Below are 14,112 nucleotides of genomic sequence, written 5' to 3' on the forward strand. Positions count from 1 at the left end.
GCGTCTTGGAGTGGGACCGGGATGGGGAGAGGGGATAGAAAAAGTGCTACAGATGCTGCAGAACTTGCCCCTCTGTCCACTAGTCAGATCAGGTTTTGCCTCTTCTGCCTTTGAGCCCATTCCTGAGCTCAGTTCTCTGAATGTTAGTGACTGTCAAAGCATCTGGCTTCCTCTGGGCCAGTGGTCCGCAACTGGGCGCGATTTTGCAATGTCGAGAGATAGTTTTGATTGTCACAACTAGAGAAAGTACTATTGAAATCTAGTGGGGGAGAGGCCAGGGATGCTGCTAAACCTCCTAAAAAGCTCGGGACAGCTCCCAAATGACAGACTGATCTGGCCCCAATTGTCAGTAATGTCCGGTTTGTTCTACTGCTCAGCTGGCTCATACCAGATCTGCTTTGAGAGAGGCTGGAATTATTTGAGCTTGGGAGCCATGAATATTCCTTACCTTTAGGTGCCTCTTCTGAGATTCTTACAGTGCCACTGGGAACTTTAACCTCTCTTTTGCTTTCTCTGTCCTTTCCCTTCAAATGGGCTCCAATCTTAGGCAGAATGGTCTGAAAAAGTATGGCTAACAGCCACTCTTCCTTCCTCCTGCCCCAGTGTAGCTCCCCAGGGGCTGGGCGTAACTGGGGCTTGCTCTCGGGAACCCTGTAGAGGTAGCTCCATTCCCGTTCCTGCTGGTAGCTCTCCTGGGATGGGATGTTTTGGATATAACACGGGTGGTTTGGGGAAGAATGGAGTGGAACTTTGACCCTGGTTTTCTCCATTTCTTGGCCTTCATGAGGGTTATGTTTTCCCTGATGCCAGGCCTTCACTGCTCCCTTTGGGGGCTGGGGATGGGTCAGCATTAGGGGCCCAGGCTGGATATGGGGGAAGGGAGGATTATTATGTGTCTAGAACAACATTTCCTCAGCAACTCAGGGATAAAAATACCCAGGTCCAAAGCATGTGACAGGCAGTGCTGGAGCTGGTATTATCCCTGGGGTGGCAGTGCTCCCCCACTGCCAGGCCTGTTCGATGGTCAGCCATAGCCCAGGCCCTTGTCAGGGATAGGATTCCCCTCGAGGTCGGCACTCTGCCCAGAGTGGGGGTGGCCTATGTACAGCTCTTTCCAGGCGAGGAGCAGTCTGTGACCAAGGAGAACATACTGTCCCTGACCTGACCTTAGGCTCAAGGGGAGCAGCAGTGAGGATGGGAGTCAGAACTGTGATCTTGATTCTGTCAGGGGCTTCTTTCCTGTTTTAGAGATGTGGGCTAGGGGTCGGGCAGAGAATGCTCTTGAACAAAGGTAGGGTAAAGGGAGTGGGGGACGCGTTTGAGGCCAGGATGTTGTGGAACACCTGTCTCCTTCAGTGCTGGCCTTCAGGTTCTTGTCTCCCTCTTGACTGGGGCTAGGCCTAGCTGGCACTGTGACATCGCTGCACTTGTACAAATAGCTTTCCCCCTTCCTCTCGTCTGGCCTGTTGTAGGGTGACAAAGCCCCTTGCTCCCAGTGGGTCTGGGTGCACTAGGTTCTTGCCCAGCCTGGCTTGTGATCTTTGGGCTTGAGGACAACTGGCCACAGCCCTCCCGAGGAACGGGAAAACTCCTTCCACTTCCAGGGAAGAACTTAAGATTCCCGGAGAAGCTGCTGGAGGAGCCTCTGCCCAGTCCTGAGTGGGCTGGGTAAGCAGGATGCGACAGGAAGGAGAGTGGCACCCCTTCCCCCCAGGGCTCTCTCACTGCGCCACCCCGGCTGGCTGACTGGGCTGGGTGGGGCTGCCCGCCCCTGGGTGCGTCTCCTTGAGGAGACGGAGGCGGCCCAGGGATGGGCTGGTTCCTTGCGGCAGCTTCTCCAGCTGCCCTGGTGCAGAGATTGGCTCCCGGCTGCAGCTAGGTAACAGGCGGTGGGAGGGGATTGGCTCTTTCCGCATCTCCAGCGGAGACTTGGGGGAGGAGATTGGCTCTCATCGCAGCCTAGGTAACGACAGTGGGAGGGGATTGGCTCTTTCCGCAGCCCAGCTGCTGACCTGGGGGAGGGGATTGGCTCTCTGCAGCCTCAGCAGTGACCTGCGGGGTGGGAGGGGGAGGGGATTGGCTCCTTGCTGCAGCCTAGGTAACAAGTTTGGGGGGCGTGAGGGGGGAGAGGGAGGAGTGGGAGGATAGGCCCAGGAGGGAGCTTGGTTTCCTCTGCAGCTTGAACACCGAGCATGGGGTGGGAGTCCCATCTCACTGCAGCCTCTGCGGTGAGCTTAGGGTGGGGGCTGCTGGGCGCCTGAGTGGAACTGGGGTTGTGAAGTGGGAGGGGGCTGCTCAAGGATGGAGGAAGAGGGCTGGGCTGGGCCGCCCAGGCAGCAGCACGGGCGGGGCACCTCCTCGGGCCCCTCGGAGCTAGCACGGGGCCACCCTTCCAGCCTGGTGTGCTCCCTGCAAGCCAAGAGCTCCTTGCAGCCCCCTGTCCGGCTTCCCGGCACTGGCTGCCCTGGGGCTCATCTCGCAGACCATGACCCGCCTGGACCGCAGCTCTCACAGTGGTGGGGGCCCTGCCAAAGGGAGCCGGCCCCTTAACTCTTTGCTGGCTGGTCACCGGGTGGCCCAGCCCACCTCTGCTCCTGGGTCCAGGGCTCCTGTTCAGGTTTGTGTGTACGGGGAGACCAAAGGGAAACCTACACCTGGTGGGAGGTCTTAGCATCAGGGAGGGTTATGGTGGGAAAGAGATACCTGATGAGGGTAAGGGAGGTGGGTCCAATCTAAGGATATTGCTTTCTGGAAGGTGTCTGCTTTTTAATCTCGGAATGGAAGGCAGCAGTGTAGGGTTTCTTCAAGCATGGGTGGCATGTGTAGGAAGCCGTAAAGGCTCTTATTAGGGTTCTATACTGGTGGCAGTGGGGGTGGCAGTTGGTGCAGGAATTGATCAGGAGCCACCTGGGTAGAACAGGAAGGAGGTATTTTGGTACCTGAGGTGGCTGTTGTGGCTGAGCAGTGATGGGGGCTATGTCCTTGAATGGGTTGAATGATGGAGTCAGTGAGCCCTGGGGTGTGGTAAGGAAGGGAGTGAGAGCACTGGTCTGAGGGGGCACCGTGGGACCGGCCTTGGCCGGGGTGGGGTGCCCAGTGAGGATCAGCTGACAGCCTGAGGCTCTCCTGGGATCAAGGCAGCTTGCTAGGAGCAGCCGAGAGTGGGGATTCTGGCAGAGATGGATCTTGAGGTGAGCCGGGGCTTTAAGAGTTGTGGGTGTTCAGCCTTAACTCCTGCCTCTGCCAGGGAAGGGGGACTGGCTGTAGGAAGGACTGGAGACAGTCTGTTGTTGTCATTGGTTGCATCAGGTGGTTGTAAATGCAGGGATTTTCCTCTCCAGCCCAGCCCAGCCCACCCCACCCCTTTATGCAAATGAATGGCACCATAGGCTGATGCAAGCCTGGCCACCAGGAAGCAGTTCTGCATGACAGTTCGCCCTTGCTTGCCGTGGTCTACAAATCAAGTTTTAAGGGATTCCCTTTCCCCAAGTGAGAAATTACTCACGCTTCCCCCGTCTTTCTTAGTGGGGAGGTAGCCTTGCGTTTTGGCCTGGCTGTGTCTCTCTGGTTCAGATCCTAAGCCCACCGTCTTATATGGTGATGGTTACGCTAGTGGTTTTTACTAGTGCCTGGTTTTTTTGGAAGCTGGTGTCTGGAAGTGGATGAATGAAGTCTTGCTGGTATAGAGAAGCAGGAGTAAAGGCTGGTGGGTATAGGGCTGGGAGGGGCCTCACCCAGGAATAACTCGAGTGATGCTAGGAGGGACCTCTAAGGGGGAGGACAGGGAGGGAGGGGCCCCTGGACTCAGCTAAAGTCACGGTGATCTGTCTTTCAGGACATAGATCTGATTGACATCCTTTGGCGACAGGATATTGACCTGGGGGCTGGGCGTGAGATATTTGATTATAGTCATCGCCAGAAAGAGCAGGATGTGGATAAGGAACTGCAAGATGGAGCGGAGCAGGACGACACCTGGCCAGGCGAGGGCGCAGAAGCTCTGGCGCGAAACCTGCTAGTGGATGGAGAAACTGGGGAGAGCTTCCCTGCCCAGGTACTCCCATCTCTGCTCAATCCCAGAAACCTCTCCTTCGAGAAGGCAGGTTGTGTCTGTGGGATGGACCTGAATGTATATTTTGGGTGGGGTCTCTAAGTCACAGTGAGTGGGCTGAAGAAGGGGGAGTAGGTGAGCAGAACAGAAGCAGAGGGGCCAAGCCTTAGTAACAAACAGCACAGAGGAGGTAAAACACTTAGCAGCTTCCTGTTTATGTTAGGGCTCTAACACTCTCCCTCTGTTCTCCCTTGGAGTTTGGGACTTAGGGTCAGTTAGCCCGGGAACAAAAGGAGAGTATAGGCCTGCGACCACACAGGTCCTTCTTCAGCGCCCCTGTGGAAAGGCTGGGGAAGAAGCTTCGGCCTGCAGGCAGCATAGGCACAGATCAGTCCGACTTACAGTTGCTATTGCCAAAAGTGCCTGGTGGGGAGGACCAGACGGCCCTGTCCCTAGAAGAGTGCCTTAGGCTGCTGGAGGCCACATGCCCCTTTGGGGAGAATGCCGATGTGAGCAGGACTCCAGGGAGAGCCCACCGCACCAGCAAGGCAGCCTGTACACGCTGTGTCCCTCCGCAGCTGCCTGAGGGACCAGCTCTTGGTGCTGGCCTTTTCTTGGTTGCTGGGGGTGAACTCAGGAAGGAATAAACAGAACCTCAGGTGGTGGTCTCTGGGAGGAAAGCAGAAAGCTGGTCTTCCTTCTCTGTTAAAGTCTCTGTGTTTTGCCCCAGTTTCCAGCAGACATTTCCAGCTTAACAGAAGCAGTGCCTAGTGAGAGTGAGTCCCCAGGTCTTCAAAACAACCTCTTATCTCCCCTCCTAACGGGGACAGAGTCACCATTTGATTTGGAACAGCAGTGGCAAGATCTCATGTCCATCATGGAAATGCAGGTAGGATTATCATAACAAGACACACACCTATAGGACTTTGTGTGGGGTACCTTAGCAGTCAATTGCTTTTCCATCTCTGGGAAGAGAAAGATTAATACCTCTCTGATCTATAGGAAAGTGTGGACTGTCCAGGTGTCTCCTTGGGGCAGTAGGGAGTAGAGTCAGAAGTGGGGTATGGGTTAAAACCCCATAGCTGAGCCTTTTAAAGTAGGCCTGCCTCCTAGGTGTACCTTCTTCTTTTCCTTCAAGCAAATAATCACTTGGTTGGGTGCTTCCAGAGTTTAGCATTGATAAAAACTTTATAGCTATCGGCATCTCACTTGGCCCTCACAATCATCTAGTCAGCCCACAATATGAAAGGTGAGGAAATGTAAGCTCGGGGAGGTTAAGCGATACGCCCCTGGTCGCAGTCAGTGGTGCAGCTAGGTTTTCTCACTCCAAGGCTTGGTCTTTTCACTCTGCTGATTTTGCACTGAAGAGGTAGTCAGTGTTAGGTGTTTTCTTACTTTCCTTCCAAGATGAAGGAGTCTGGCCAAACATGAGCTGGTCAGTCCTACGTTGGGGTGGAGTCCATAGGGAAGAACCTCTCTCTGCCAGGCCTTGTGGACCAAGCAGGGCCAGGAGCTGACACTATGGGCTCTGATTTCCAGTCTCTTGTGTTGGATGTCTGCTAGTGTGAGCCCCCCGCCTCACCTGGGGAGTCTGCTCTGAGTGAAAGGTGATGCTCTTCTCCCCTGCCAGGCGATGGAAGTGAACACATCAACAAGTGAGATCCTGTACAGTGCCCCTCCTGGAGACCCACTGAGCACCAACTACAGCCTTGCCCCCAACACTCCCATCAATCAGAATGTCAGCCTGCATCAGGCATCTCTGGGGGGCTGCAGCCAGGACTTCTCACTCTTCAGCCCTGAGGTGGAGAGCCTGCCCGTGGCCGGCAGTTCCACATTGCTCCCGCTGGTCCCCAGCAATTCTACCAGCCTCAACACCACCTTTGGCTCCACCAACCTGGCGGGCCTCTTCTTTCCACCCCAGCTCAATGGCACAGCCAATGACACAGCAGGCCCCGAGCTGCCTGACCCACTGGGGGGTCTGTTAGATGAAGCCATGCTGGATGAGATTAGCCTGATGGACCTGGCCATTGAAGAAGGCTTCAACCCCGTGCAGGCCTCCCAGCTTGAAGAAGAATTTGACTCTGACTCAGGCCTCTCCTTGGACTCTAGCCATAGCCCTTCTTCCCTGAGTAGCTCTGAAGGAAGCTCTTCTTCCTCCTCTTCCTCTTCCTCTTCCTCCTCCACTTCTTCCTCTGCCTCTTCCTCCTTTTCTGAGGAAGGTGCTGTTGGCTACAGCTCTGACTCTGAGACCCTGGATCTAGAAGAGGCTGAGGGCGCTGTTGGCTATCAGCCTGAATATTCCAAGTTCTGCCGCATGAGCTACCAGGATCCGTCTCAGCTCTCCTGCCTGCCCTACTTGGAGCATGTGGGCCACAACCACACGTACAACATGGCGCCCAGTGCTCTTGACTCTGCTGACATGCCACCACCCAGCGCCCTCAAGAAAGGCAGCAAAGAGAAGCAGACCGACTTCCTAGACAAGCAGATGAGCCGGGATGAGCATCGAGCCCGAGCCATGAAGATCCCCTTCACCAATGACAAAATCATCAACCTGCCTGTGGAGGAGTTCAATGAGTTGTTGTCCAAATACCAGCTCAGCGAAGCCCAGCTGAGCCTCATCCGGGACATCCGCCGCCGGGGTAAGAACAAGATGGCAGCGCAGAACTGCCGCAAGCGCAAGCTGGATACCATCCTGAACCTGGAGCGGGATGTAGAGGACCTGCAGCGCGATAAAGCCCGACTGCTGCGGGAGAAGGTGGAGTTCCTCCGGTCCCTGCGGCAGATGAAGCAGAAGGTCCAGAGCCTGTACCAGGAGGTGTTTGGGCGGCTGCGAGATGAGAATGGGCGACCCTACTCGCCCAGTCAGTACGCACTCCAGTACGCCGGAGATGGCAGTGTCCTCCTCATTCCCCGCACCCTGGCTGACCAGCAGGCCCGACGACAGGAGAGGAAGCCAAAGGACAGGAGAAAGTGAGCCTGGGGAGGAGGAGGGGATTGACACTCACCAAGGTGGAAACTGGAGAAGGGCTGGGCCTGGACCTGGACCTACACAGTGGGGGACTTTAATGCCTTCTTATCCAATAGATGATCTCAGATGGGATGACTGCGGGTCAGTGGACAGGAAGTGTCGGGCACAGGTGCTGTCTGGCTCAGCTTCCCCCACTCAGGAGGGTGGAAGTAACCAGACAGTTTGGGTGGACAGGGTCCTGACGCCTACCCTTTTCCTTCAAGGGAAGGGGTGGTGATGGCATTGATGAGGGCCGACAAAGGGGAAGGAAGGGACTTGTGAGAAGAGAAGAAAATAGTAAAAAGTCTCATTCCTGGAAGGAGGGAGGGAAGGAAGGAAAGAAAACCAAAAAAATTAAAAATCAAAGCTGGAAGAAAAAAGTGCAGGTTAAGGTTGAACCTGGCCAGGATTCTAGGCAGCAGGTTTTAGGTGGGACTAGGTCATTGGTGTGAGTAAACCCCACTTCACCACAGACAGGGTGGGTTCTGGGAGGGGCTTTGTGAACTCTTCCTGCTCCTGCACTTTGGCATCCCTGAAGGGGAGCTCTTGGATATTCCCTGGAATGTTTCATAGGGGAGCCACTGGGACCCAACACTGGCTTGGAGGTTAGGGTTAGGGTTAAAGGGTAGCATGAACAGGAAAGGGTCGGGTCACAAGGCCTTGTGTTGAAGCAGTCCAGACACCAAGCATGTCACTCACTGTTCTGCCACTCCGTCTCCTGTGCCCAGTCACCCCTGAGCTGAGGCTCCAACGACTCCATCAGAGCCTGCATGCGAATGCTGTTCTCTTCCTCCCCCCTACCCTGCCCCTCACTTGCAGCCCAGCTCTTCTGCAGCTGGGGTGCTGGCAGTGCCCCCAGTGCTGGGCCTGCAGCCTCCTGGGGGCTGCTCTGAGGTAGGGGGATGATAGAGAGAAGCCAGAAAGTATTCAGCACAACACTGGGGAGTGACCCTTCCCTCAGGCCTCCCACTAACAACTGGGCTTATCACTGGAAAAGACAAAACTACAAAACCCAGCAGCAGCAACAAAAAACTAGTCCTTTTAGTTTCTCGCGCTTTGGTTTTTTTTAGGGCTTGAGCCCTGTTTCACTTATAGGGTCTAGAATGCTTGTGTTGAGTAAAAAGGAGATACCCCAATATTCAAAGCTGCTAAATGTTCTCTTTGCCATAAAGACTCCGTGTAACTGTGTGAACATTTGGGATTTTTCTCCTCTGTCCTGAGGTCTCTGTCTGCTTTCTTTTTTGGGTTTCTTCCTAGGAGAATGAGAAGTGTGTGTAATGGGGGCTGAGAGCACCTCCCTTCCCCCCACCCACCCAGGATATTGGCCACAGGCAGCCTCTCTGCACTCCCAGCTTAGCAGGGGCTCCTAGAGGACTGCCTGGGGGAGGCAGAGAGGGGAGTACCAAGATGGCCAGATGGTTCCAGGACCAGTGTCTTTAACTTTGCCACTGCTGCCCCCACCCATGCCTGGCTCTGGAGTACTGTCTGCCCCAGACTGGCAGGAGTGAGTTGAGGAAGCACTGATTCTCCTTCCCACTTAGGGGGGAGAAAGCGACATATTAACTGAGCAGTAGGGATAGAAGGCATGAGCCTGGAAAGTGCTTTTATAAATTATTTTCCTTGTAGATTTTATTTTTAATTTATCTTTGTGACGTGCCAGGGAGAGGAGAGAGGCTGTGAGCACATGACAAAATAAAATAAAATGGATGATTCATTCTCAAGTGCAATTTTTCCCTACCTTGAATTTAAATTGAGAGTAAACAGGCCTCTGGAGGAGAGGACTGGCCATTGTGTGGCTAAAGCAGAGCTTACATAGGAAGGTGGGTGGAGACTAGGGGAGGCTGACAATGAGTATAACAGAATAGTCTTACCCCCTGTAATAAACATTCCAAGCTGGTGTTTTATACCTCTTTACAAGGTTTGCCAGCTGAATCTGCTTAGGAAGGATTCAGAATCTTTTTAGCCTTGCTCATTGGGCTAGGCTATGGGGAGGTGTCACCTGGCCCAGTTCCTTGTCTGTCCACCCGTGACAAACTTTTCATCTTGACTGCTATTATTTCTCTGGTGATACCACCTGCCAAAGAGATACAGAGCACTGGCGAGTAGTCACACCAATGACCATGATGGTGAAAACCAGAGGAATCCACAGCACCAACACATGCCAAGCACTTTGGTGTAAGGAAGCAGGGCCACAGAACTAGAGAAGCGGGAAGCTGGACTCCAGATTCGAGGCATCGGAAAGCCCCAGCTAAGGTGACCAGAAATCTCCCTCAAAAACAAAAAACCTGCCTTAACACAAGCCTGTGAAGTGCTGATGCTTCGAGGTACTGGGGTGGTGGTTGGAACTGCCCCATGGCCATCTTGGAGTAGGTGCATCATGATGAATGCTCACCTGGCAGCCTGAGATTACTGGACAAGGTTTAGGACCAGAAGCTGTAATCATCTCCATAATGGAACCTGTGACCTTGAACTCCCACGTACCACTGTGTTTGTTACCTGGCTCAGCCCAGTCCTTTAATGCTGCTGCTAGTGTTTATCCTAAGGGGTAGAAGAGAATCCAGGTATAACATTGATTTCTTGTTTCTTTCAATTTATAATGGCTTTTCCCCCATCTCTAGTTAGAAAGGGTTGGTCATATAAACAAGAGCTCTTTCCTAATTAGGAATTAAGTAATTTTTGTAAGCAAGATTCTTAAAGGAGAAAAAGACAAAGTTAAATTTGAAAAACTTTAATTCATATTGATAAAAAAATACAAATTATGTATAGAAGAGTAAACCGAACAAGTAAAATTCAGAGAGTAATGTTTTTGTATTCCTTCTAGAAATGTGTATCTTTGTTCGGTTTGTACACTATTAGGCTATAACTTGTTTTACAACTTTTTTTTTTTAAGCTTAAGAGAAAACTTCTCATCCTTTGTCATTGTTGCCCCTGGTCTGAGAAAATGTTTTTGTCACTCTCTCCCCCACGTCCCCTTATGGAAAGATAGATGTACAGTCACGTCTAGGATCACGCTGATTAGCTGGGGCTTTGAGCCAAGTTGGTCAGCACTGCTGTGGGGCTGACCTCTTTTGCTGCTGGCAGGTGGAGTGGGTGTTCCAGCTTCAAGGCTTTTTCTGGCAGGAAGATAGGAAGGCTCAAGGAAGGTCTGTGAAAGAGCTACTATATCTAAGACAAGAAGTGAAAAGAAGACCAAGAATTGGCAGTGAGATGAGCAGGCCTCATTCATAACTAAGTAGCAAACTTCAGGGCGACCTGCTTAGGTGGGGGTGGAAAGCTTGCTCTGTCTTGACTTCAGCAGTCCCAGGCTTCATTCAAACCAAATTTGCATACATCTTAATTCATGTGAGATGGAAACAGATCCATTGTTTCAACCTCTGCCCTGCACAGATCTCACCAATGGGGTTGCAGATATTTCCTATCAAAAATAGAATATAGAACTGGGGGTGGGGGGGAGAGAATAGTTATCTAGAGACATGCTCAGTGTCAGCAAGACCTGGCCTCCTCGGCTGACTCCCCAACTTTATTAAGGGAAAGCTTAGCTAAACTGCAGCTAGGCAAACAGCTGGTGATCAGGGAAGTACTTTCTGTGGAGCTCAGCCTCCCTCAGGCTGCCCCCATCCGTGCTTTTACAACCCCAGGTTACACCAGGCCTTGGTGCTCTTCAGGTTTGTTTGGCAAATAGGTGGAAAAACAAGTGCCTTGCAGGAAACCCCACCACCCTCAAGGCTATCACATCTAGCAGGCAAGTGACCTAGAGCAACAGCTTTAGAAGCTTAGACTAAATTAGTAGTTTTAGGGCACTGCCAGCCGGAAGTCCATTTCCTCATTGAAACTACTCATATACAAATATGGGTGCCAGACTGGTGTCTGCCTCTGGAATTGGTCTTCCCAGCCAAGTGTAGAAATTCTCTAGCAAAACACATGTGCCTGATAATCATAAGTGGTTAAGCCTTGTTTTCTTGTCATTGATCCTTCTGGGAAGTGAACAGGGACCCACAGACCTTGGACTTGGCATTTTGTCAGTGCACCAAGAACAGTAACTCTTCTTTCACCTTTACTTCTCACACAGAGGTCAGTCATCCTCCTTGCCTCTAGTTCTGAACTTTGTGGTGGTGAAGGAGCATTCAGGGACTGAGGATACATGTGAAAGACAACACCTGATTTGAGTTCTAGTCCTTGTTCTATCCAGGAATCCTTTCGAAGTTCACAACTGCCTGAATTAGTTGAGAAACAGAATCTAGTATACAAGTTATCTCCAGAGGAGTGAGTATGGGACCTTACTAAAGATGTGTTTTCAAAATTAGTCAGATAGAAACGCTTGTCTTCCTTTTTGAGTACACAAAAATACCAACCTTAAAGTTGGTTCTTTTCCAGTCTAATTGCAGAGTGGAGATAGCTTGCTTAGTATTTGTTACTTCATTCCAGATGCTATTTCAACCAAGGAAACAAAACCTAGTTAACTTGGGGAATTCACTCAACCTTTTAACACAAATTTAATTAGGCAAATTATGTTGTCCTAAACCTTCCAATCAGGGTAGGGGCTGAAGCAGTAATTAAAACAATGGGCCCCTATCCCTGAACCAGGCCCCAAAGTGACCCAGCCTGACCCCAGGCTATACAAACAGTAAACAGGGCAGGATTGATCAAAGTCAACTAGGATTTAAAAATCCACATGGGGTAAACAGTGGCTTTGGTACTATCACAAACCACCATGCCAACCTTGTTAGGTCACAATGCAGACTCGGACCTGCTGTTGACTATTTTAACGCAAGTTATTTAATATAAACAAACTACAGAACTGCACTGTCAACACATACTGTAAACTTAATGTTTCAGCCTTACCTTGAAGTTCTGCCACCTCACTGGCCTAAAAGGGAAAAAAAGCCTTAGAACAGACTACAGTTGACCCTTGAACAATACAGGTTTGAATTGCATGGGTTCACGGATACATGGATTTTTTTATGCAATACTGTAAATGTATTTCCTTTTCCTTTTGATTTTAACAGCTTCTCTAGCTTACTTTAAGAGTACAGTATATAATACATTATAAACATGCAAAATGTGTTAATCGACTGTTTATGTTATCTGTAAGGCTTCTTCTGGTCAATAGTAGGCTATTAAGTTTTGGGGGAGTCAAGTTCTATGCAGATTTTTGACTGGGGGGGCATGGGGAGTGTTGGCACCCAACCCCAGCGTTGTTCAAGGGTCACCTGTAATGCTCTACTTGTTCCCACAGAGTAGGGCCAACTATGCTTTTTCATCCCAGCAGGATAGTTTTAATTTCAGATTTCATTTGCTTCCAATATTCAGGAATTTATTCAATGGGAAGTGCTCAAGGCCAAGATCGATTAAAAGTCACCCATGTAACAACAATGAGCAACTTAAACACATTGGCTAGGAAAGCAGTAACTTTTGTAGAACACTTCAATGTTGGACAAACTAAGGGTGACATATAGATCAGAGACTGATGGTTGTCTGGGGACGACCTTAAGCTCCTCAATCAAACTTCCTGACCACACACTGGAACACCAGATACCTCTACCTAATTGCTTCCTACTGTAAAGCCAAGACTCCTTCCTCTACTAAGCTGAATGCTGGCCTGGTGGTGATACTGGTATTTCAAATTCTAGAGAAAGGAAAACACTGGGCTTGGACTTATTTCAGTCCTATCAGCTCTAAATTTTTTTAAGCTCTAAATTTTTAAATGAGAACATCCTCATGAGAAGAGCCAACCTTCAGATCAGATTAATTTTATCTCGAACAGAACCCAGGTCCACACATAGTTCGGGATCTGGAGCCACTGTAGAAAATTTGCATTTCGGAGTCCCAGTTCCACCTACTTATTTTGGAGTAGTAATTTCCTCTATCATTTCCCCTTTCTGTATGAGGGAAATAATTGTAACATAGGTAGCCAATGCCACAGGCCAGACTATGAAGATGTGCTGAGCACACAAAGCCAAACACCAATGGCCATGGGTTAAAATCAAACCGAGCAGAGTGTGAAAGAGTGCTGGAATTTAAGATTCTATTTGGAAGTACTTAAAAACTCAAATATTAACAATTACTTAAAATCAGTAGTCAAAACTTTCAAATGACACTGAAAAGCAGAAATAATTATTCCTGAGCACTGTCAGTTGATGGACTGCTCCTGTGATCATTATACTGTACAAACTTGAAAGTCAGCTGAAAACAGTAGAAGAGCAAGTTTTGTTTTGTTTTGTTTTTTGACTGGCTCTGCCAATGCAGGACACCTCCAGTAATGCTGCTGCCACCGCATTAGTAAGCTCTCTTTCTTCTGTAATAGTAACTCAGATAATAACCTATCACCTCTTCAACTTCTGAGCAAGAGGTCTATGATGATGCAATTTCATTGAAGCCTTCCAACAAACACATTTTGCACTGCCTGAAGAAATGCTCTCCAAATACTTTCTGAAGTTGATTCAAGATTTGTATTTTTTATTTCTAACATTTCTGCATGCACTTGTGGCTTTAATAATCACTCGAGAAAAACTTATCATTAAACCTTGAATCTAGAAATGTGATAACTGGCTTTTAAAGGTAACAACTTGAAACATCTATCTCCACTTCAACTTTCATTGTACATATTATCAATTTCAGTGTCTTCCCTGGATAGAATGATACGGTTTTGCAAGAGCTCAGGAATGACAATGAAGTAGGTTCCAAAGGTTAAGGCTACAAGAGCAGCCCATACAACACGCACCAAAGCTGAAGGCTAATTTCAGTGCATCTTATGATGCAGAAAAGAATCAGATCATCTCTGCCCACTTCACCCCAACTCTGTCATCTAGCTACTGATTGCTCTGCTGCTGCAACTACAAGGACACACTCAGACCTCTGCACAGAAAGGCCTGCTCAGCTCCATCTTACTCTCCCCAAACTCCTAGGAGACTTTTTGAAAAAAGTATCTCCAGGTCAGTTTATTTGAAACAAATGCTTTGTACTAAAGAGTAGAGCCAAATTCTCACACTAATTTGCTTTTTGTAGAACTCCCATTTTCTCTTTTTATAAATGGCAAGAGCCTAGTTCCATTTTGGCT

General features: G+C 49.9%; 1 protein-coding gene across 2 annotated transcripts in view; it reads left to right on the forward strand.

Moving 5' to 3' along the window:
- NFE2L1 (nuclear factor, erythroid 2 like 1) overlaps window positions 1–9,848 on the forward strand; it is a 13,180-nt gene extending 3,332 nt beyond the window's left edge. Inside the window, exons 3-5 of one of the 2 annotated variants that reach the window (XM_006924749.3) lie at window positions 3,836–4,051; window positions 4,779–4,937; window positions 5,679–9,848. In XM_006924749.3, coding sequence (XP_006924811.1) covers window positions 3,836–4,051; window positions 4,779–4,937; window positions 5,679–7,022 — 1,719 coding nt within the window. In that variant the 3' untranslated portion in view covers window positions 7,023–9,848. The remainder of the gene's footprint in view (window positions 1–3,835; window positions 4,052–4,778; window positions 4,938–5,678) is intronic. The other variant, XM_015599245.2, reaches the window with a different exon arrangement.
- Window positions 9,849–14,112: the final 4,264 nt, after the last annotated feature.

The sequence above is a fragment of the Pteropus alecto genome, unplaced genomic scaffold (assembly GCF_000325575.1).
Source record: "Pteropus alecto unplaced genomic scaffold, ASM32557v1 scaffold98, whole genome shotgun sequence".
Classification (NCBI taxonomy): Eukaryota; Metazoa; Chordata; class Mammalia; order Chiroptera; family Pteropodidae; genus Pteropus; species Pteropus alecto.